General features: G+C 44.0%; 2 protein-coding genes across 2 annotated transcripts in view; one reads left to right on the top strand and one right to left on the bottom strand.

Annotated features, from left to right (window-relative positions):
• Nucleotides 1-530: 530 nt before the first annotated feature.
• On the bottom strand, nt 531-16,285 carry paxbp1 (PAX3 and PAX7 binding protein 1). The gene is made up of 18 exons (XM_036524093.1): nt 15,864-16,285; nt 14,152-14,283; nt 13,614-13,811; nt 12,712-12,936; nt 11,432-11,535; nt 10,778-10,995; nt 9,520-9,709; nt 8,533-8,656; nt 7,522-7,624; nt 7,027-7,142; nt 6,444-6,643; nt 5,546-5,693; nt 5,246-5,367; nt 4,853-4,929; nt 4,594-4,660; nt 3,926-4,072; nt 2,767-2,921; nt 531-2,199 (listed from the first exon to the last, which is right to left on the bottom strand). Exons 1-18 carry the CDS (start codon nt 16,153-16,155, stop codon nt 2,082-2,084), a joined length of 2,736 nt encoding a protein of 911 aa, XP_036379986.1. The 5' UTR covers nt 16,156-16,285; the 3' UTR covers nt 531-2,081.
• Nucleotides 16,286-18,754: 2,469 nt separating this feature from the next.
• Nucleotides 18,755-21,550, top strand: part of uvrag (UV radiation resistance associated gene) — an 82,752-nt gene continuing 79,956 nt past the window's right edge. Inside the window, exon 1 of the mRNA XM_036524259.1 lies at nt 18,755-19,062. Within this exon, the coding sequence (XP_036380152.1) occupies nt 18,958-19,062 (105 nt within the window). The 5' untranslated portion in view covers nt 18,755-18,957. The remainder of the gene's footprint in view (nt 19,063-21,550) is intronic.

The following is a 21,550-nucleotide window of genomic DNA, read 5'->3' as shown; positions in this document are numbered from 1 at the left end:
CTTCATATGTTCTGTTATCTAGTGAAGACTGCATTTTTAGATCACACACAATGGACCTGGTGCAAGGATGACACAGAATTGGTTCACAGATTCTGGTTACCTTAAAAGAGAAGTCACGTTTATCTTTGCAGATCCAGTGATCTCGATCTGTCTTTCAAAGACTGGAAGATCAGGTGTGAAGTAGATCTGATGTTGCTGAACATTCCCTGAAATCTTTGAATCACAAAACAACCATTATTCTGAACAACCCAACCATATAAAATCAGGACTCAGAAGTTCCATTTTCGGTGGAAGTGACCACAAACGCACACTAATACAATCATATCAGGAACAAAAACATTTGCCGAGACAAGAATCAACTGATGTGCTCAAAATCAGATGGTCTTTGGCATGTCAGCATAACATTTGACACATAAAAAATGCAGGGAAATGTCAGCAGCAAGGTTTTTATTAAATAGGCCAATAAAACATGTACAAATTTCTGTAAATTAAAATGAACTCCATATGCCCCTTCCCACTGACCACCACCCCCACCCCCACAAAAAAAAAAAAAAAAAAAAAAAAATCCAACGTAAAAAATTGCAAACATGTAAATGATTTCACCTTGGTGTGGCCAGTGTGCATTTTGGCACAATCTTCCAATGAATGAGATGGACAAGTGCCGTTGAGAGCAGCTGGCATGCTTAAGCCAATCACAGGAAAGCTAGTTACGGTGAAATTGTGCGGTGGTTCCATCAAACCTAAATGTAAAATAACCTACTTATAGGGTGGGTCTGAAAAACTGGTCCAATCTATTCTGTTTAAAATAATTAAAACACCTATTATGAGACCTGTAGTAAGGATTAACACGGGAGAGCCACAGATGGTACACAAAACGCTCAAAGCATTTCCCATCCCCGTTCCAGAATCCCTGTACACATATCACAATCTGGAATTAGTCCTGAATTACCTCTTTAAATAGGGGTTTTTAACAGGTCTTTTATCTAGTTTTTGCAATTCTGAATATAATTTTTCCATGTACCCTAAAAAGGTACATTGCCTTAACAACTCTGACCCTGTTCTTTGGAAGAGGCTTACATGCCATAATTGCTGTTGTGAGCGGTTACAAACTGCAAGTCAATATCGAGTAAGAAAAATTTTTGCAAAATCATATTCAGTACCGGGTTTCACTGCCCGAGATGGAAAGACAATGAAAAATGACAATTCAGTTATACAGCACCAACAAAAAGCCAGTTTTCTACAGACCGTTTCCAGCAGAAAGAAAGCGAGAGACAGAGTACTATCCATGATGACAAAGGCAAAAGCACCGAGCACTAAGATGAACGTACGAGCAGGACAGAAGCGAAACATGAGCATTTTATTGAGCTGTGAGAGCAAGAGCTTTTTTGAACCCATCTGCAGACACCTACCACGCCAGGCACTACAAGTGAAAATGGCTAGGCAGTCAAACAGAAACGGCAATTGACTTTGTGTTATGAAACGGTGTTCTGCATTTTAAAACCTTCAAAATACTTTTGTGGCGATTCTGTCTCAGCCCAATCATTAGGTGTGACAACGGCTGCTTGCAGTAACACTCACATCCGAGAAGATGGGTGTACTAGGATTAAGGCTTCTGTTGTCTGGGGTGTACTTTCCAAAGAACCAGGTGGGTCAGCTTACACAGCCTCTTTGGGATGGGAAATTTCTACATTTTGTCTGAAATCTTCTGTCTATTTCCTCACCACCTCAATGAACCAATGATATTATCCTCATGACCTCCACCACAAAGATGAGCTCTGAAAAGGCTTGTGCCCAAAGCCATGAGCAGGGTTCCCAGGATCCTCTTGTCTTCTTTCATCCATGCAGCTGTTGGATCGTAGTTGCAGGACCAAGGGTTTGGGGTTGGAGTCCAGGTCTGGCCTTGCCTCAGTCCACAGCTGAATCTGAAGGTTTCCGTTGAGTCATTTGCTTACAAGTATTGGCCAGTGATCCCAGCACTTTTCCTTTTTAAACATGTACAGTATTCACAATATATACACACAGACACACTCATATACACACCAAGTGAAGTCCGTCAACTGTCCCAACTCCTTTGTCCTTCCTCATTTGCTCTCCAGTAATGTTTTAATGTCTTTGATCCCGTGCTCGGTAGCCACGGCGATCACATGATCCAGAGCGTTCATACGCCCCAGCAACTTCACCACCTCCTTTATGTGTTCCCTGTTGGACAGACAGAACAGCTGTGAGGTGTCATTCCTCCAAGTGACAGCTTCACTGTCACTGCCGTCAGTGACTGGTGGAATGGAGCTATTGGTTAGTAACTTTGCGTTAGACAGAAATAGTGGGTGTGTCAGGTAATATCAAGACTGGGGCAAAGGGGACTACAGAAAAAAACAAGTGTGGATCTGGTTTGCAGATTCAACCTTGGAGGTCAGAGCAGGAGCTCACAGACCCAGCTACCTGGAGTAACATAACCTGACACAATTGCTAAGGAAAAAGACTTTTATAGCTAATTATGTGAAGAACAACAAAATACATTGACCTTATCTTGTAGTTTATAGTCACCATTATTAACCTATGCAAACTGAGTGAAACAGCTGGCTCAGTGTCCTACCTGACACAAGGCCAGCAAGTAATACATGCCATTTCTGTAGTTAGCCACTACAGTCTAATGCACAGCATACTTTGGCCTTAGGTGATCAAATACAGGTCTCCCATACCGTGTTATTCAATCGAGCATAGAGGTTACCGGAGGCTGATGCCATGCAAGAAACAGGACAAACTTGCCTTGCGTTCCTCCGCTCCACGTCGGAGCCGCCCATGCTGACCCGGTAGATGGTGCTGGCCAGGTGCTTCAGGTACCTGCAGAAGTTCTCTAGCTGTGGAAGAGTCTGCTGGCCCTTGAGGCTGCTGAACCACTGCTGTGGGAAGCACTCCACCACCTGGGGACAAAAACAGGATGCAGCCTGAAAACACTCCAACCTCCCAGCGCCACTGAACCAGGGGACAGGCTTGCAGTCTTTAAAGGGCCGAACACTGAGCTGATATGGGCATGTTTGGAGGTAAATAATTCATGATAAATTAGTCATGATCCAGTTTCTGTCCAGCAAAAAAGAAATTAAAAAGTTGGACATTTTCTGCTCAGGCCCCACAGGTTCCCACCATTTTCATAGTATTAATATGAGATCTGGCTTCTCATTCCGTTTTCAGTTTCCTTAATATGCAAAACGTGAGTGCTGGTGCCCCTCCCCAAAAACCAAAAATCATTCAAAATCTTGCCTGTGTGAGGAAGTGAGTGTACGTGCTTTAAGAACAGTTCAGTTCAAGAAACACACCGACTTCACAGAAGCTGTGCCAAAGATTTCCAAGCAAATCAGACTGATAGTCTCCATGACTTTTTTTTTTTAAATTGAAGTCTTCAGGGAAAATGTGAAAATATGCTGCAATTCGAACAACACGCAACTGGGCCACTCTGAAGATGAACTTACAAGGGGCAAATACCTCCAGAGGCAAAATATTTTACATCCTGCATATACACATACTTGCTGTTGCCCTTGGCATCAAACACCAGTCACCAATGCCTCTTGGTAGTAATGTACAAGTCAGACAGCAGGCCCATTTGTTGGTCACATAGGCACACACACTGCTGTGCTTGATAGCAGATGATATCAAGTTACTGAGTTAGCACTAAATGCATGCATTTCACCTGCTGTAAGAGAAAACGTAATACAGAATGCATAACCAAGAAAGAAAAAGTGAGAACTTTACTGAGTTGGGCAATTTTCCCAGGGACATTTTCCCAGGGATAGTGGAACGTTTGACCATTTTGACGACTTCCCAAGATGAAAACACATGGGAAAAATCTGCACCGAGCATCACTGGTGCCGTTACAACAAGAGTTTGGGTAAACACCTGACTCAGCTGGAAAGCTGAGTCTCGCACTTACGCTCTGGCTCTTCTCGACGCTCTCCTCCCCGGGCTCCGTGGCCTGCAGGGCGGACAGGATGTAGCGGTTCAGGGTGCTGTCCACCGCCAGCTCCCTCAGGGCGGAGTTGGACAGGATCCCATGCCACTGCAGGATGTTCCCAAGGAGCTGCATGCAAACGGAAAGGGTTAAACAAAGCAAGGGGTTAAAGAGAGAAACAGCAGAGATGGCTGAAACCTCAAAATGATGAGCAATTAACTTTTGCGACAATGATATGCAGAGGCTCGATTTCCGCCTAATGCTGTGTGGCTAGTTACTGGTGGGACACCTGTACTGCACACATAGCTCAGTGCAAGGGTGAGCAGAGGTGTCAAATGAAAAGCAAAAAAAATCCATATAACTAACTTTTGTGATAAAGTTTTTCAACACTTAACTACACACATTAGAAGTTTCATAACCGAATTTGACCATACAAAACTTTCCAAATGACGAAGAACAAACTTCTAAAAAAAGATTTCACTGACATACCTTTCCCCTGACAGGAAAAGCAGAAATGGGCACACAAAACTAAGTGGCAAGTGGATTTCATCTCTACCCAGAAGTTTTTGCATATAATTGCATTGATCTTTGCATGACTGAAATGCCTTTCATTTTAGGCCAAAGCGCAACAGACAAAGAACTTGACTTACCTTCACACAGGACCAAAACTGCCTCTGGAAGAAAAGGTATGGTCCAGAGTTCTTGTTCTCCAACACACTGTAATGAAAAAATTGTAGCAAATGGTAACAAATAGTTATGCATTATTAAAATTAAACTGCACACATGAACTACAATTACATACACTATTAATTTAATAAACAACTTTGAAATAACATGTATTAAGTATTTTATTGCACCATAATGTGAACAACAGAGGCTCACAGACCTCAGAAGGACAGTGTTACTTACTTTTTGGGATATAGTGGCATGAAAACATCATTGTCCAATGTCCTCCGTGTCCGTAAGACAATGGTCTTCAAGAGCTCCTGATGGAATGAACGGAGAGAATGAGATGAACAAATACATCCAATAAGTGATCAACACTTATTTGTTAATGTCAATATGTAAGATTACACAAAGGGAAAGTTTCTCCTTGGATGCACAAAGCACTAATGAAGTAGACGGACCTCACACTGTGGATTAGTAAATGCTTGGCATGTCCCGCCCATTACCTGGATCTACCATCAGAGTATGCTCGGCGTACTTTCACCGCTTTATTCACGGGACCGAAGCACTCAATGGCATTTACTGTTTGAACTGGGAGATCACGGGGGGCAGTTTCCCTGAGCTGAGGGGTCTCACCTGTGTGTTCTTGTTGTCCCCGTGCAGCACTGTGGGGTATCCTTTGATGAGCTTATGCATGAAGGCCACCAGACGGGTAGTCTGACTGCTGGACAGGGGGTCCCAAACCTGATCAGCCAGCACTGTGAGAACATCACAAGAGGGAGGCATGTTCAGTGTAGGAGCAGTGGGTGCACTTCTCACCAGAATGAGGTCATCAAAAATATCACTAGGGGCTTAAGTACACTTGGGTGCTGTTTTGGTTTGCCATATCAAAGCTTCCGTGTGCTGAAGCATTTACAAGGCGCCGTCTGGACTCACCTGCGAGTTTGGGGACAATGACCCTCTCCACGATGGCAGGCAGCAGGCTGACGTCCAGGTCCCCCTTTTGCATTTTCGGTTGCTCCTCACAGCCGTAGAACAGTAGGGACTCGAACCACAACATGTACTCAAAGTTGGGGCAGTCGGCCTGGTGGGACAGGATGGTTTCAAGGCACAATCTGACACAAATGTACTGCACAACTATTTAGCCATTTCATTTTAGATTACTAATTACTTCTGTGTGGTTACAGACTCCTTCAGAGAACGGCCAACATAAACACGTATATGGGGAAAAGTAAACTCATTGAGCTAATAAATTTTCTCAACAACCACCCAAGGCAGGGCTTGTTAAACTCTTAAGCTAAATCCCACCCACTATTCGCCGCTGATTCATCAACCATAAGGATGGACACATTCATCTGTGTGTTGACACACATGTATGAATATCAGCCTGAGCTTGTCTGCACAGCTCCTATACCTTGTGGTTTCAGATTCAAATTGGCGGGCTGTGTGAGTCAATTCTCAGATATTTTATAAACAATCGCTATAAAGCAATCTCTAGGCAAATGTTTTAATTCCCTTGATATTATGTAATACCACAACACACGCAGACTGTTGAACTCATTCTTCGGGCACAGATGTCTTTCCAACCTTTTTATAAACTCCCATCACAGTCATAACACAGTTCTTAAATATGCAACTGCACCCTCCGTTTCTTCATAACTGCCAATCCAGCAACCTGTCAACAGTTGTTTGTGTGCAGTATCATGGGTCGGTTGCCAGCTGTATGGGTGCTATGGTAAGTACAGTCTTCATGTGTCGGAACAAAGTTGTTGCTTAAACATCAATGTTAACTTAAAACAAGAAAAGCCAAGAATACAGATTTAGGGTTCTATACCTCCAGGGGCAGCCAGGGGATCAGCTGCAGTCGAATGAGGGGGTTGAAGAGTTTGGGCAGACACAGGCCGATGTAAGCATCTTGGTAGCAGGTGAAGTACAGCTTCCTCCACACCTCGAAGCGGGCCTTGATGCTGTCCAGGGAGTGGAAATCTTCCAGCACGTCCTCAAAGACCTTCTTTGATTCCTTCAGGATGCGGTCTGAAACAGTGGGTGAGCAGCACATGATGATCAAAGCGCAATCAGGGGCATTGATTCATGAAAGGGCAGAGGGACTGTTATCATTCGGACTGCAACAACCACACAGCGTACGAGGTCATAGAGAAAAGTGACTTAACTCATTCTGCACAATACGTGTGTGTTCTACAAAGCCAAGTGGGTAAATCAAGGACATCCTGCCTACTGACGTTCTGAAGTGTGTAACAGTGATGCTGTGCAAGTGCACTGCGATGGTGTACAGGTGTGCGGGACTGTGGAGGTGTACAGCACTGCGATGCTGTGCAGATGTGTAGGTGTCTGATGGGCACAGTGACAGTGTGTAGGCGTGGCACAGCGAGGAGATCTGGAGGTGTGCATGCTGGTACCTCTCTCCAGGTTGAAGCTGGTGATGTCCGTGGATGTCTCCTCGTCATCGCTGGACAGTCCCTCCCGGTGCTCCGCCCTCTTGCCATTCTGTTCTCTAGCTTGTCTGCGCCGGGTTCTACCCACAACCCCCCCCCAAACAAGCACTGAGTTTTCTACAAGTTGAATAGGAAGCAATGGGTAAGAGTTATGCTGCCTTATAGAAGGGGCAAATTCTGTTTTGTGTACCTGTGGCAAAAGTAACAATGTGATGTACAAATTGAAAATTTCAAGTTCAGGTCTACGCATGCGTGCAAAACTATGCAATAAAAATATCTTTCTGGTTTCCTGATGATCTGAAACTTGCTGGATCTTAAGATTCTCCTTAAATACCAATGTATGCATTCACGATCATTGATCGTTTGCTAAAACTCTGAGTACTGTTTTCACGCATTTGCTGCAGAGAATGCTATACTGGATGAATAGTATTGCGAAAAGGGATGGCGAGGGTGCTGTACCGTCGGGCCTCCCTCTCAGCAATTCTCCTCTGTTTAGCATGTTCTAGATAGGCTCCGCGGTCTCGGCCGAAAGAGTCAAGATTGGGGGCCATTAGGGCCTTACCTGAAACAAACAGAGTTCAATGAGCAGCCAAACACAGTAAATGTTTCCAGACCTGATAACAATTCTGTTCTCTGTGTCCTACTAACACACTGATCTGAAACACTACCAGCCTCTCATATCACCAAGACAGACAATTGCCTCTGCTTTCTAGTGGTGTTCATAATCCAGTGCAAGAGCAATGACCTTCCGGTTGTTTTGGCAATGCTAAAAATTTGGTGGCTGGAGGCCGGAGGGTCCTTTTCCTTAGATTCTTGGTGCATACTCTGAACATCTGAGTTAACAAAACAGATCTACTCCTGTCCACTTATACCGCTTTTAATTCAGTCTTGGATGTCTGATGACCCCCTCCTCGCTTTGACTTAAAATTTTATGTAGAAAGTTTCCTAACATGCATTCTTAGATGTGAAGCACTGCAGCACGTCAGCTGTCTGAAAGGCATGCTCTATCCATGCTCATATCCAGTAGGATCCATTCCAGTAATGGATTTAAAAGTTTTCGGCGATAGCTTTCAACTGCATGTTTTTTCCCCATAGATTTAAATCCACTTTCCTGGCTTTGGGATACCACGAGGCTTAGAATATATAAAATTTGCTCTTATTTTTTTGCAATATCATCTATTGCAAACTTTTATGTAGTAAAGCACAATGACATCTGTGGCATGTTATTTTCAGCCACACTTGAGAGAACACTGCTTCTTCCAGTGTCCTACATCATTACTTACCCTCTCCATCTCTACAGCTTACTGCACTCTCTCTGAGTGTGCAAGACACTTACTGTCCTGCCAAACTCTTAAAATTACATTACATGAAAATGCATGAATGGCGACGGAAACAACAGAGAATCAAGTTTACACACACGAGCAACGAGGCTGTTCAAATAAATAATAAAAACCTTCAAGATGGACTGACTTGAAAGGCTTGAAAATTCCGATGATTCATCTTTAATATCATCCTGTCTTCTCTGGACGAGCCGGGACGCCCGTTGCCTTAGTAACTGGTGCATTGCAGCCTCCAACTCCAGCACCACCGGCACCTGAAAGATACGATACCTTCTGTGACACGTGAACCCGTGTTGGGGGCGGAACCAAGTCCAGGCTGGTCAACGGGAGCCCGTCTGGTAGGAGGCGGGGAGCAAAGCAGTGGTGGAGATGATGGTGCGTTTATCAGTTTAAATTCTACTAGAGAGGTGGAGTCTGCTGGCTTCATTAACCGAAAGCTTAAATAGTTCAAACATTGTACAGGGCCATGTGTGGTCCTCTGTTCATCCAGATTAAACTGCTCTCCCCACTACTGCATTTCTCCTCCCCTGCTAGAAACTCAACGACCGCACCACTCCAGCGGTCTTCCCATGGCCCTGCCGGTCCTGTGATTGGCTACATATGGTCTGCAAATGAAACAGAGGTTATCCCACGGGCATTTGGTGCCATTGCTTGCGGACTTTCCTTCATGTCTGACTTTAAAAGCAAAAGCTGTGGAGGGAAAGATGGTGATCAAGCAAGTCAATCAAGGTTACAAGGGAATTATGCAGGACAGAGACCCAGCTAAAAAAAAAAACAAAAAAAAAGGGGTCACACTGTCAAATGTTAAGATTGTGGAGGACTTGCAATACAACTAATAAGGTGGTGTTATTTCTAGCACTACAACAAAGTTACGAAACATGCTTTATCACTATAGTTACACAAGGTATCAGAAAGGATTTAAATTCATCTGCTTGGAACTAACTTAATTCAATAGAACACATTACAATAACATTCCCCAATAATGACAATTTCCAGGAATTAATTATTGATTATATCACAATTCAACTAGCTACTGCCTTGTGAATTTCTCAATTAAAGGGAAAAATTAAAACACAGGGAGGAGCGAAATAAAAACTGCAAATAATTTCTCCCTTACCTTTTCACTGAAACACTCAAGCAAGTCTCGAACATACCCTCGCATTTCTTGCAAGAATTTATACTGGTCTGCGACTGCGTCGGCGGAGCCCTCTAAGCGCTGGATGGTGCTGGCAGCGGCCCCCAGCTCTTCCTGAATCTGCTCGTAGCGCTTGGCATTGCTACTGAGCCCCTGGCGCATAGAGCTGAGCCTGGGGGCACAGAGGAGAGACGCACAGAGTCGTCACGTAACGCCAACGCCCACCCTTGCCTTACCCAGAGCATGCTGGGAGCCTGCAGTGCTCTTTACTTTGTGCAGTAAGACACAGGTCGGTTTACACTGGCTAAGCAGCATGCAAAGGCTCGTCAGGACTTGCCTTTCTATAAAACATACCCAAACTTTATTCCAAATTTGGGGCTGTTAATTTTTCCCACCAACATCACTTTAGGGTGTAACAATATGGCATTTTTTACCTCTGCTGAAACAGGTGAATTTGATAGGCTTTTGTTGACAACATGTGCCAGAGTAGCAAGCTTAGTGAAAGCAGAGGAATCAATATTGTAAAACAAACTTTAAATGCCAGGTTTAGGACCTTCTGGTTTACATATCACAACCATAGAGGAGAAGCGGGTCAGTGAAAGTGCAGGTTAACACTTGTGAGACAGAGGACAGTGAATCATTCAGGGTCACACTGGGGAACTTTAAAGATTGGTTATCTTCCTTTTGAGTTCACGCAAGAAAGTGTGGAACAGAACCCCCCCCCCCCCCCCCCACAAGAAAAATAAAAAAAAAACTGAAATAAAACCATTTCCCAAAGAAATGTGCTCCTTAAGAGTAGGCCTCAACTTCCAAGGGAAAACACTTGAGACACGAAACATCCATGCACATTTACAGTGACACAGGAAGGAATTCTCACATTGACAAGGGAAATAAGGAATGCCAAACTCCTCTGTTCAGCTTGCACTTGTTGAGTGAACAAGGCTGGGTAGTCCGCTGCTGAGCATGTTTAATGTGCATGAAAAGAACACTGTCACAGGAGCACTGAAGCGGCGCAAACATCCGCTATCAGAAACTGCGACCTTATTCCAACGCACGCTGTATTCCAACACCTAGCAAGAGCCGAGTGGACAATGGGTGTACAATGAAGCTGAACGGGATTAAAAGCACATTAATCCCGTTGATCCCTGCTGGCAGGTGAAATGAGTGCATCAGTGCATCAGAATAAAACAAACAGCATGGGAGAGGCCAACCGCTGGGGCAAAAACGGGTCAAACCCTACCTGTCTTTAAGGCGTTTCTTTACCAAATCAGTAGTGATAGGAGTCAATTCACTACTAGGGGCGGAATAGGTTACTGAGCTTTCAGATTTGATGGGTTTGGAGTCATCCCCTCCCATTGCGTTGTAGGAATAGGGGAGGGCATAGGAAGACCCATATGGCTGGGTCTCATAGCTGTTTTGGTAATACATATTCACATCTTCTGGCTGGTTGGTCTGGACCTACAAAGCAAACAGGCAAACAAACACATAACATTAGGGAACAACTGAGACGAGCGATTTCTCCCTTCAGTCAAACTGGCATAAGGCAGGCATTTGGAAAACAAGGGGACCTTTATGCAGACACGCCTTTAAGGGACACATTGTTGGGAGGTTTGCAGAAGACAAACCTCAGGCGCATTGATAATTGAGGCTCAGCAGTGCTCATAGCCTCTTAGGGAGGTTATTACTGTGCTACCATACTGTGCCTGTAGAGACCTTGGAATTCCTAGAGGTGCATACTGAATATAGTATGGGGCTGAACATCAAGCTAAGTATGATGCCAATTATAGGAGTTGGTAAGTTGCCGATTACTGCTGTTGGTCAGGGGCTGATTACTGGAGCAGACATGGAGACGGTTGCTAGGCTCTGTGTTGTCTGCGCTTAGCGGCGGCCTCACCTGCGGGATGCTGATGCCCTTCCTGATCTGCTCCTGCTCCCAGCGGCTCAGCTCCTCGTCGTGGCCGCTGGCATCCAGAGCCTCGTCATCGCTGCACTCTATGCCTAAGCACACACAGCGCACCACAGCAGGTGAGCGGGGCAGAGACACAGCGCACCTCAGACCTTTTCTACAAACGCCACGCCGTGGAAAAATGAGATGCAGGCTAACCGCGTCACCGCAGTCTAGGGCTGAGCGATACAGCCGTCGCGGTATATCGAATAGCTATTTTTAGCGCAACAGCAGCTAACCCCGGTATGTGGCGTTAGGTTTTTTTTCCCCCGTTAGTCACGTCTGATGCAGGAGCGCACCTCCAGTTTTCCGAGGCCATGTGAAATGCTTCCGGAGAAAAAAACGCCGCTCATATCTATTCAACGTTGATATCACAGCAAGAGCACTATGCTGCTTCCATGTGGTACATAGAAACACATGGCTACAAAGATAAAGAGTGAAAACTAGGCCTGTCAAGCGATTTAAAAAATTAATCTAACTACATGCTTTCTGGTTAATTAATCTAAATTACTCGCATATATCAATATTTGCTGTAAGAAACATTTTATGCTCAAATTGTGCTTTATACAACAGTTAGTTCCGACTAAGTAATTTGATTGGACAAGAGGCATTCTGTAAGTGTTGATATTCAGTATAACAGCACTGGCACTTTTAACTATACATGTATCACTGTTGATTACATGAAATCCGAACTTAGTTCGCATTTCCCAACAGCGCAAATGTGGATACGTTTCCGTGTATGATATAAAAGAACCTAGCCTGCAGTTGGGTATGATAAATGCTTAAATGCACAGTGATGTATGGGGTCAAGGGGCATCATAGAGTGCGATTAATCTATGTTAATTTTTGATGCATTATTTTTTCTATAATTAATCAAAATTAATCTGTTACTTTGACAACCCTAGTGAAAACATATGCTATGTGTTTTTCAAAGCTAATAAGTACGTTAACCAACATATGGATACAAGTGATATTTTTCTGCCCCGGAAGCATTCACTGAATTTTGGAGGCGTGCTCCCGCAAGTATGACTAACAGGAAAAAAATATGGGAAAAAACCTAACACCACCTACCGGGGACAGCTGTTATTGTTAAAAATAGCTATTCAATATATCGCAACGGCTATATCGCCGAGCCCTACCACAGCCTACTCAAAACCACTGGACTTTTGAGAAGCACCATCACAAAACAATTTCTCTGGGGCGGAGTGACTCAAGCATCTAAACCCCACCTATCTCCTCGGCGATCTTCTGCCGCTGAGTCTTCTGCCTGACGCCGCTGAAGACGATCCTCTTCTCGTCCTCGTCTTCATCGTCGCTGCCGTCCTGTTCGTCCTCCCGCACCAGGCGCTTCTTCGGGCCCTCGGCCTCTTGGGGGGGCACCTCCCCGCCCTGCTCTCTGGCCAGCTGACGGCGCTTGCGGGCGGCGTGGATGAAGGCGGCGTCGGGGATCTCACCTGGAGGGGGAAGCAGACAATAGTACACAGGAACCCGATCACCAAAAGCATTAACGCAACGCAGACCATTCTCAAGTACGTAAAGGGATTTTTTTAGGACGCACTATTGAAATCCTGCCTCCTCCCTAGATGGTGAAATGTTTGCCTTGGTCATGTCAAGTGAAAACTACTTGGTCCGACATCCTCTTATTGGTGTGTGCATGCATCGTTGACAAACTGCTGACTGAGGGGGGAATTCTCAGTCAGCATCACTTTACACAATGCTTTACATAAGTATTATTTTGCCTTGATAAATTACCAGACTTTTAAAGAAAGAGTAAAGAAAGGCCTAGTACACATAAGCCCTAATAAAGACACTACTCTTACTAACAGTACGCTGACATTATAATACAAATACTACTGACACAAAGAAAAAAGCAGTGGTCTCATCACTAAATGCCATTTTTAAACTGTAAACCATTCCCCTCCCATACAGATTGACCCTTTCATAAGGAACACCGTATCAGAATACTAACTCAGTGATATTGAAATGGTGTAACATAATACAATCCATAAATTTAAAACTGGTGTTGTGCGTCAGCCCCGACACCTACGAGAGAGGTCACTGCCAGGCACAACCTAAAAAAACTGCAGTGTGCTGTAGACTTTGGTTCCTAACGAGGGCAAGGCTGTAGTACCAGGTCTGAGTGTGCTGAGTGAGGACAGAGTGTTGGAGAAGACTCCCCCTGGGGTGCTCTTTGGCTCGTTCTCCTGCTCCTCCTCTTCCTCCTCATTGCTGTCCACCTCCATCTCCTCTTCGCCCTGCTCGCTGCTGGCCCTGCTGCCCTCTGCCCGGGCCTCCTCCTTCACAGCAACTGGCACTGACGCTGTCACCTCTGGACAGACACACACACAGCATTTATATCTATAAGCATGAAGTGTGCTTTTGATTTTACTCTATGTCTAATAACCAGAGAACACATAACCACACAAAGCCATGGCTCATTTTCACCAAGTCAATTACACAGCAGTGAGTGTTAATTTTGCTGTAATGTATTAGAAGGACTAATAGTAATTCAGCAAAAAGTATGTCAAACACAAACAAGACCGACATTGTGCTCAACTGAACATGAAGCACGGGATACTGGTGCCACTATGAGGCTGAACTGAGGCTGCTTATTTATCAGTTTTCACCAGCTAATATAGGCTTCATCACAAGGGTTTAAAGTGAGGTACCATCATTGGCTCCGCTTGGTTCCTGTTTGACATGGCCAGTCTTCTCCAAATCTTCCTTGTATTCTTTTTTCAGCTGTTTTACGATCTTCTTGCTGTGGTTGGGTTTCTTCACTCGAAAGACCTCTGTGTCTTCTGAAAGGAACAATTACAGAATTTGGTTAAGATTGACTCAAAGAAAAAAAAAACAGGAACTGCACTGCCCTAGCGTGCATATAGCTAGTTAAGCTGGCCCCACACTAGAAGATAATTGGGCAGATTTTGGGTCCGATTCGCCCCTCCCGACGATCGTGGGGTCCTTCCCGAGTCGGGGCTGGTCGGAACCGAATGTCTGCCCAAATGATCCTGTAGTGTGAGGGGTTTACAGAGGTGATCTTAGTGTTACCGACTTGATCGGAGTCTCCCCGATTTCGAAATCCTGTAGTGTGAGAGGAACAGCGATGGAATCTTGAGCGGGGAAGCGTCACCAACCTAGCAACTGACAGTTAACCTTCGTACAAGCCCAGAGCACAATAATATTAATATGGAACGGCATCCCCAGGGCAGTGGAAGGTCATAGGATGTATAAAAATGACTACATTTCTAATGGTCACAAGTTTCACTCTCCCCTCCACCTGTGCACAAATAAATAGCTTGTAGCAGTAGCTTGCACAAGCCCCGACTGAGACCAACAATAAAACTTTATTTCCAACTCAACTCTAGCTCGCGCTGCAAAATGTATAGCCTTGCTGATTCCGTCTTCTCAGCCATGACTTCCTCCACCGTTTTTTTCTCCTATTTTTTTCGGTGCAAAACATAGCACACACAAGTACAACAAGCTGAAGACGACGGTCTGCCTTCGTGTTGGTTTTGCTCTGAAGTCACGTTTGATCGCGAGTTTCTTTGAGATCCCAAGTCCCTGGAATCGCCACTCTGAAATCGTTTAGTGTGTGGTCCTGCGTCTTGACTGAATCGTCTGGTGTGTGCGTTCTTACGATTAAAATATTAAAAATCGGTCAAATCTGTCGTTATGTCTGTGGTCTCCCAAGTTTTTAAAATCGGTTAAGAATTGAAAATCCTCTAGTGTGCACCAGGCCTTATCTGATTAGCTTCGCCAGCTACTTGTCTCCCTGCAATGACTCAACGTGCAATACAGTTGTGGTCAAACCTACAATTGCCCATTTCTATTATTTCCATGTCCGACTACCTGGGCAATTAGCTAACGTTTAACCACTTCTTCGTTGCTTGCACTGCCAATGCGCAAAACAGCTGACCAACATAGGTAATTTTAGTTAACACAATTGTAGTTATCTCGCTAGCTCACTTAACACCAACATATTCATTCTAAACCAGCGAAGACTATTAACAATATTATGAACCAAACAGTTTACGTTGGTTAGTTGGTTTATAGTGCTCGACTAAACCGCCATGCCTAGCTATGTTTGTATTTGGTTTGTTGTCAAACATGTGGGCTCGCTAGCTAATGCCAATGTTAGCTAACCGGCTAACGAAAACTGTACCCAGCTAGCAAACGTAGCCAAGTAGCTACAGTTGCACTCTGATGATCTGCGGGTGGATAGCTAGCTAGGAAGCGAGCCACACAGGTGTATATTCCAATTTCACCTAGGATGGCAAAAATATACTGAATCGGTCGTTTCAACGCCGCCCGCTAAAATGGAGTCTTGACTTCATGTTTGTACCGGTTTGCAGTTAACCCCCTGGCTTAGCGATCCTACCTTCTTCATCATGAAAGCTCAGCAAACTGGCTTTGGGAATATCGCGAGTATCCTTGTTTTTCTTTTTCTCCTTGACTGTCTTTATAGCGTTACTCTGGAGTCCATTTCCGTGATGCGCGTCTAGGTTCACGCCGGCGAAAGCCTCAGGATTGCAGCCTTCTGGCTCCTCAGTTGCAGGGCCGCATGGCTGCGGTTGTGGCGGCAGCTGGGGTTGTTGAACGTCCTCCTTTTCGTCGTCGTCGTCCGATTCGTTCCTTCGCCTGAAGTTAACCCTCTTTGCTTTTTTAAACATCTCTGTCCTGAATTTCAAACAAATGCAACGTGTAAAATAAGACTGTTTAGGCGAAAAAATTCAACGATCCTGCCAAAGAGGGTTGAGAGTACCGATAAACGCTGCAAGACCATCTTCTGCCATTGCACATCATGAGAGATACCCGGATCATGTATGCCTGCAATGCTTCATGGGTGCTGTAGTTTGCCCAGTGGGATCGTAGATGTACGTTGAGCGAATGAATTTGTATTTATGGCGCCACACATAAACCGAATGATGTATATTTAGCGCACCGCATGGGATGAGCTACCAAAGCAATACACTCAGCATCAAAATAAGCGTATCACTTTATTTACTCGGGTATTAGTTTAGAAAACTCACGTGTGTTCGCTTTTTGTGTCAGTTTGGTTAATTGATTGTTCCTAATTGGCTGTGATGTGCTCAATTGACTTTGACCGATGTATGAGAACTACGTCCACCTCTGGTTAATGATGTACTCCAACTTTGCCTGAAAACTTCATCAAGTCCAAGATTCATTTCCGGCAAGTGGGACATCCTGCAGACATATTGACAGAGATTGGAAAGAACTGTTTTTTAACACTTCTAGAGCAACTCCACATGTGTCTTGTTGAAATTTAATGTATGCATATGTAGTTGAGCTGTAAAACTATGCTCACACGGACGTTCCAAACATATGGTACATAAATTCTCAGGTAAGCTTGGGCCACCCCATCGGGATCAGAGATTTGCTCGCATAATATACTGTATATTACAAGTACAATACACTGTCTGGGTCACATCTGCCACTGGATGGCACTATAAGATTAGCATTCATGTTTTCCCTCTCACTAGCTTTCTTGGATACATCATTTGTTATATGGTATAATCTTGTTGAACTGTTCATTGAATGTAAAAATTGGAAGAAGTATTTTGAACTTTGTTGTAGTTCACACTTTTGATCCCTTAAGCATCTTTTCTATGCAAATATTTACAAATGAAAGAATGTTTGCCTGTTAAATACACTGTGAGGCAAAGGTTGTACTGCACATACTGTAAATGTCTTACAATATATTTACAAATTAATAGTTAAATGTAATTTGAATAGAACTGTAGTTGGTATGTGATTAAATATTATGAATAATGGTCAATGTGTTATTATCTTTTGCCATTCTGTTTATTTTTTAATCATTTTACAGTCATTTTTGTTTTCCTTTTTTAAATGCTGCATCTAACTTTTGTGGTAAAGGCTGAAGCTTTTAGAGGAATGATATTTTGGAGGTGCTGGGCTGCTCCATAAAGTTGGTCAGTTGGTCTACAATTGTTTAAGAGATGACACAAATAAATCATAGCTTGTCATAAATTACTGATTTTAAAAATCAATGATATACCTGGTCCTGCACAATAAGGGCATCTTATACTTTACATACTATCCTTGTATTCAAGTGAATATTTGTGCAAGCAATTCAGCTTGTGATTAGAACCCATGACCTGATGGCAAACAAATAATACAGCTTGTTTAATTCAAATCATTTGTCCACCAAGTGCTTTACCTTGCAAACATTTTGAAACTGCCATGCCTACCTAAACACGATTAGGTAGTGTAATTGGAGGGAAACAGTGGTGTTTTGCCATACATATATCATATATTTAAATGAGGATGTATCACATTAAGTTGGCTTCAGGCATAGGACTACTTTGACTGTATTGGGTTCACTTCAGTTGCACCATTGCATTGGTATTTTATTTGAGTAATCCCAGTAAAAATGACTCCACAAAATATTAAAGAAAAGCAAAACGCTACAATAATGTGACGTTTATGTGTTTGTAAAAAAATAGAGGAACACTACGACGCTTGAATAAAACATTCTGAAAATACATACCAATTACGTAAACCAGTCAACAGCGAAATGTCTCTCTACTCTCATTTCCAGTCCCAACCGTGATATGATTACACTGATTAAACAGTTGGTCACCTCTCACATGAGACTACCACGGGATTCCGATCTAGTAAAAAAGACGCTACACACTATGATTTTTAAAGGTGCGTTTGAGATATGCATGGCTCATGTCTCGTCTCAACTCTCTGAAAAAAAGCTTTGCCCTTGTTTATGGGTAACAGTGTATGTCACCTGCGTGTTTTGCGCAAGAAATACCTGGCCAGCTAATTATTGAAATACGGTAGAGCAGCTTGGCACGCACTGTCATCACGCATGCGCTGCTTGTTTCAGACTAATTCATTTAGCAAGCAAGCGTGATGAAAAATGTTTCTTTTCAACGAAAGCGCCATCAAGCGGGGCGCGCTAAGGATTAGGTTATGCAATTAACAAGAAACAGAACGACTTTTCCCATTGAAAACAACGGACATTTATATCAATCTCATTATCCCTGTAGCTTTTACGTTACTTGCAGGTTTAACCCCCAACTTCCTCATAGAGGTAGGAACACACAATCCGACATGAGTTCCTGCTGTAATGCATCCTCCGCCCCTTATTTTGTGATTGACGTGAAAGCAGCCAATAATATTACAATACGCACTCAGAGCAACCCAACGGTCAATGATCGATACAAGTTTGAACCAATCACTTTCGCATCGGGGCTTGTCCATGAAAGACGGCTAATGGCTTCCTGAGCAAGTCTTACTTTGTTTATGTCGCGGTACCGACAACTGCGTGAACGTTTCATTTACACTAAGCGGATCATTACACTGATTGATAGTTTTGTGATTCAGATAGTCAATTCGGTCATCCACGAGCTGAAGCGGTCTCGCGGAGGGATGAAACAGTTCTGTTGAATGAAGCGAGCGCCCATAGTCCCGTTAGGAGGATGAGCTCCGTCGCCGGTCGGGATATCGCTGTCTCCGCCACCTCTGTCAGCAACCCTGGAGCTGCATCATCGCGGGCCTTGCACGTAGAACTCACATCCCAGCAGGTAAGAGTGGAAGGATCCGCTGCAAGACTTATTCTTCAGCTATGGGCGTGTGTGCCCAACGAGATCCTCAATAGATGACAGCTGAGCAGCCTCACATGTCAGAGCTGTAACAGGAAGGGCCTGCTAATGCAGAATTAGCTGGCGAACTAGCTTGCTTTCTAGCTGCTTACCTAGGCGTCAGGCTGTAGGTAACTAGCTGGACACCAAAACTTTGGTCCCATGATACTTTTAGTTCGCTGGCTGACTAACTAATTTAATATGTTTACACTGCGCACCTAGTTAAGTACTGCTTCGATCAGTAACGCTGTATGTCTTTATGTGGGAGATAACGATAACAGGGGAACACACCACTCCGTATGAGGCTCGCCTAAGGCAGCTGCGCTTGCAGCAACACTGCATGTGGAATGTGACAGTTCCGTACCAGGACTTCACATCCTTAGGATTATTTGGTATAAGTCGTATTTAGGATAATTCAAAACACGTGTCTTACTTGTGGGCATTGCAATCAGTTCCTCTACAAGTTTTAACAATACAGAAAGTCTTTTTTTTTTTCAACGTGACATTGTTTATTAATGTAACGTTACATGAAATGGCTATTACTGGAAAGACCTCTAAACAATTTGCAGTCAAGGTCTTGGTGGAAGTCAGTACCTTTTTATAGTCGTCCTCTTGCTGCATCATATTCAAACATGATTGGCAAGAGGCATGGTTACCGTGTCCCATAGGTCGGAGAGGGTAGATTAATCATTAGACAGTCATGCCTAAGGGATGGCTCCCAGGGTGTAATGTAATATTTTCAGTTTAGCTACCGTAGACTAATGTCTGTCAGCAATGAAAACACAATGGTATTTTAAATGGTTGTAGGTAATGCAGAAAACACAGCTTTTCTTTAATGTGTCTTTGCTGTGCTCCAGTTAGTAATGAGCCAGTGTTGGGTTTGTGTTGAAATATTAGTGTTCATGTTTTTTCCAAAGCCTCATGAAATACAGCATCATGCCCTGCCCTCCTCCCTCCAGTTCCCCATTGTGGTGAAGCTACCTTTTTTGGGGGAATGTGTTAAATGTTCGCCTCAGGTTTATTTAGCTTTTATTTGGCCAATTCTTGCTGTCTGGCAGGATGTCCCACCCACTGTACCCTTATACTGGAAGGTGGCTCTCCATGACTGGCACAGCACTCACCAATCACAGAGTCTTGGCTGAAACTGTGTTTGTCAGATGGGTTGTGTGGGTCAGAACATGCTGCTGAGGATTAATTACCCCCACAGTAGCTGTACAGCAACAAGGCTGTTCAATGTCTATGACTGGTATTCATAATTTCTCTGGCTGAACAGGAGGCCTAAACACAGTCCTTTATATCTGCAGCAGGGAATTACACAAAATTTTGTTGGCCCACAGAAGTGCTCCCTCTGGTACTGCTCTGCACATAGAGGCACCAGTTTACACGGGGGGTCCTGGGTTCCATCTGAGACAGTTTAACATCCAGAGGTTGTCTTGAGGTGTCCAGTCCTTTAATGACTTTTGCAAAATTTTGTCTGGAAACTGTCAGAGGTGGGGAATTGCAATTTCATTTTTGTATTATTAGGTCACCATTTTGCAAGTGAATATTTCTTTTCTCCCAGTGGTACCCTCCCTAATCGGGTGTGTAACGGCTAGGTTTATGTAACCGCCTGCGCTGTCAGCCATGACTGTGGGACCTACAGTCAGACTGCTTTTTAACATAACAGAGACTTGTCTCCGTTTTCTTGGAACAAAAGTGAACCTGCAGTCAGTACCTTTTATTTCCCCTTCAGAGCACTGCCAATGCTGTATTCATGCTTCAGATTGGTAACTGATGTAACGTTATGGTAGGTGTTTTAATAATTAATGCTCTCTCACGCTTTTGGTTGTGGATACATTTTGCATTGTACCTAATGCAGGACGCTGTTGTTCTCTGTGTTTAGTTATATTTGCATCTCTGAAAAGGCCGAAGAGGGTAACATTTGTTTAAAAAAAATGTTATAATTTGAATTGCCCACCCAAAAAAATCGTTGCTTTGCATGTGGGGCATGGGGTGCTGCACGGGACGGTCCTTTTAGCGGCACCTCAGTAACCAGAATGGAAGGTTTTCCAGCTGTGACACAAACGAGTCCATTCTTGAACGGACGACTGACATTTGAAGGAGCTGCAGAACAAAATGTGGCTTGTGTGCAAGTTTAATCTTATAGGGAAACTCATGACTTAGATTTTCCTTAATGCCTGCAGTAATTTCTGTGGTGTAAGTTAGGCTAAGTCCTCTGCTGAAGAATGCAGGTCAGGTGAGTGGGCAGTGAGATGGAGGCCCTTCATAAATGCCCTTTACTGGCACCTGAGGGCAGCTGAAAGAGCTGGCTGCTTTTCCACTGGGTCTTATGTCCCAACACTAGGCCTCATCCACCAGTTCCCCCCCTCCACCCCCCACCCCTCCCTACAGTGTATCACCAATAATACGGTGAAGTGTGCATTTGGATTAC

The sequence above is a fragment of the Megalops cyprinoides genome, chromosome 3, assembly GCF_013368585.1.
Source record: "Megalops cyprinoides isolate fMegCyp1 chromosome 3, fMegCyp1.pri, whole genome shotgun sequence".
NCBI lineage: Eukaryota > Metazoa > Chordata > Actinopteri > Elopiformes > Megalopidae > Megalops > Megalops cyprinoides.
This window is presented reverse-complemented; position numbering and strand designations above follow the sequence as displayed.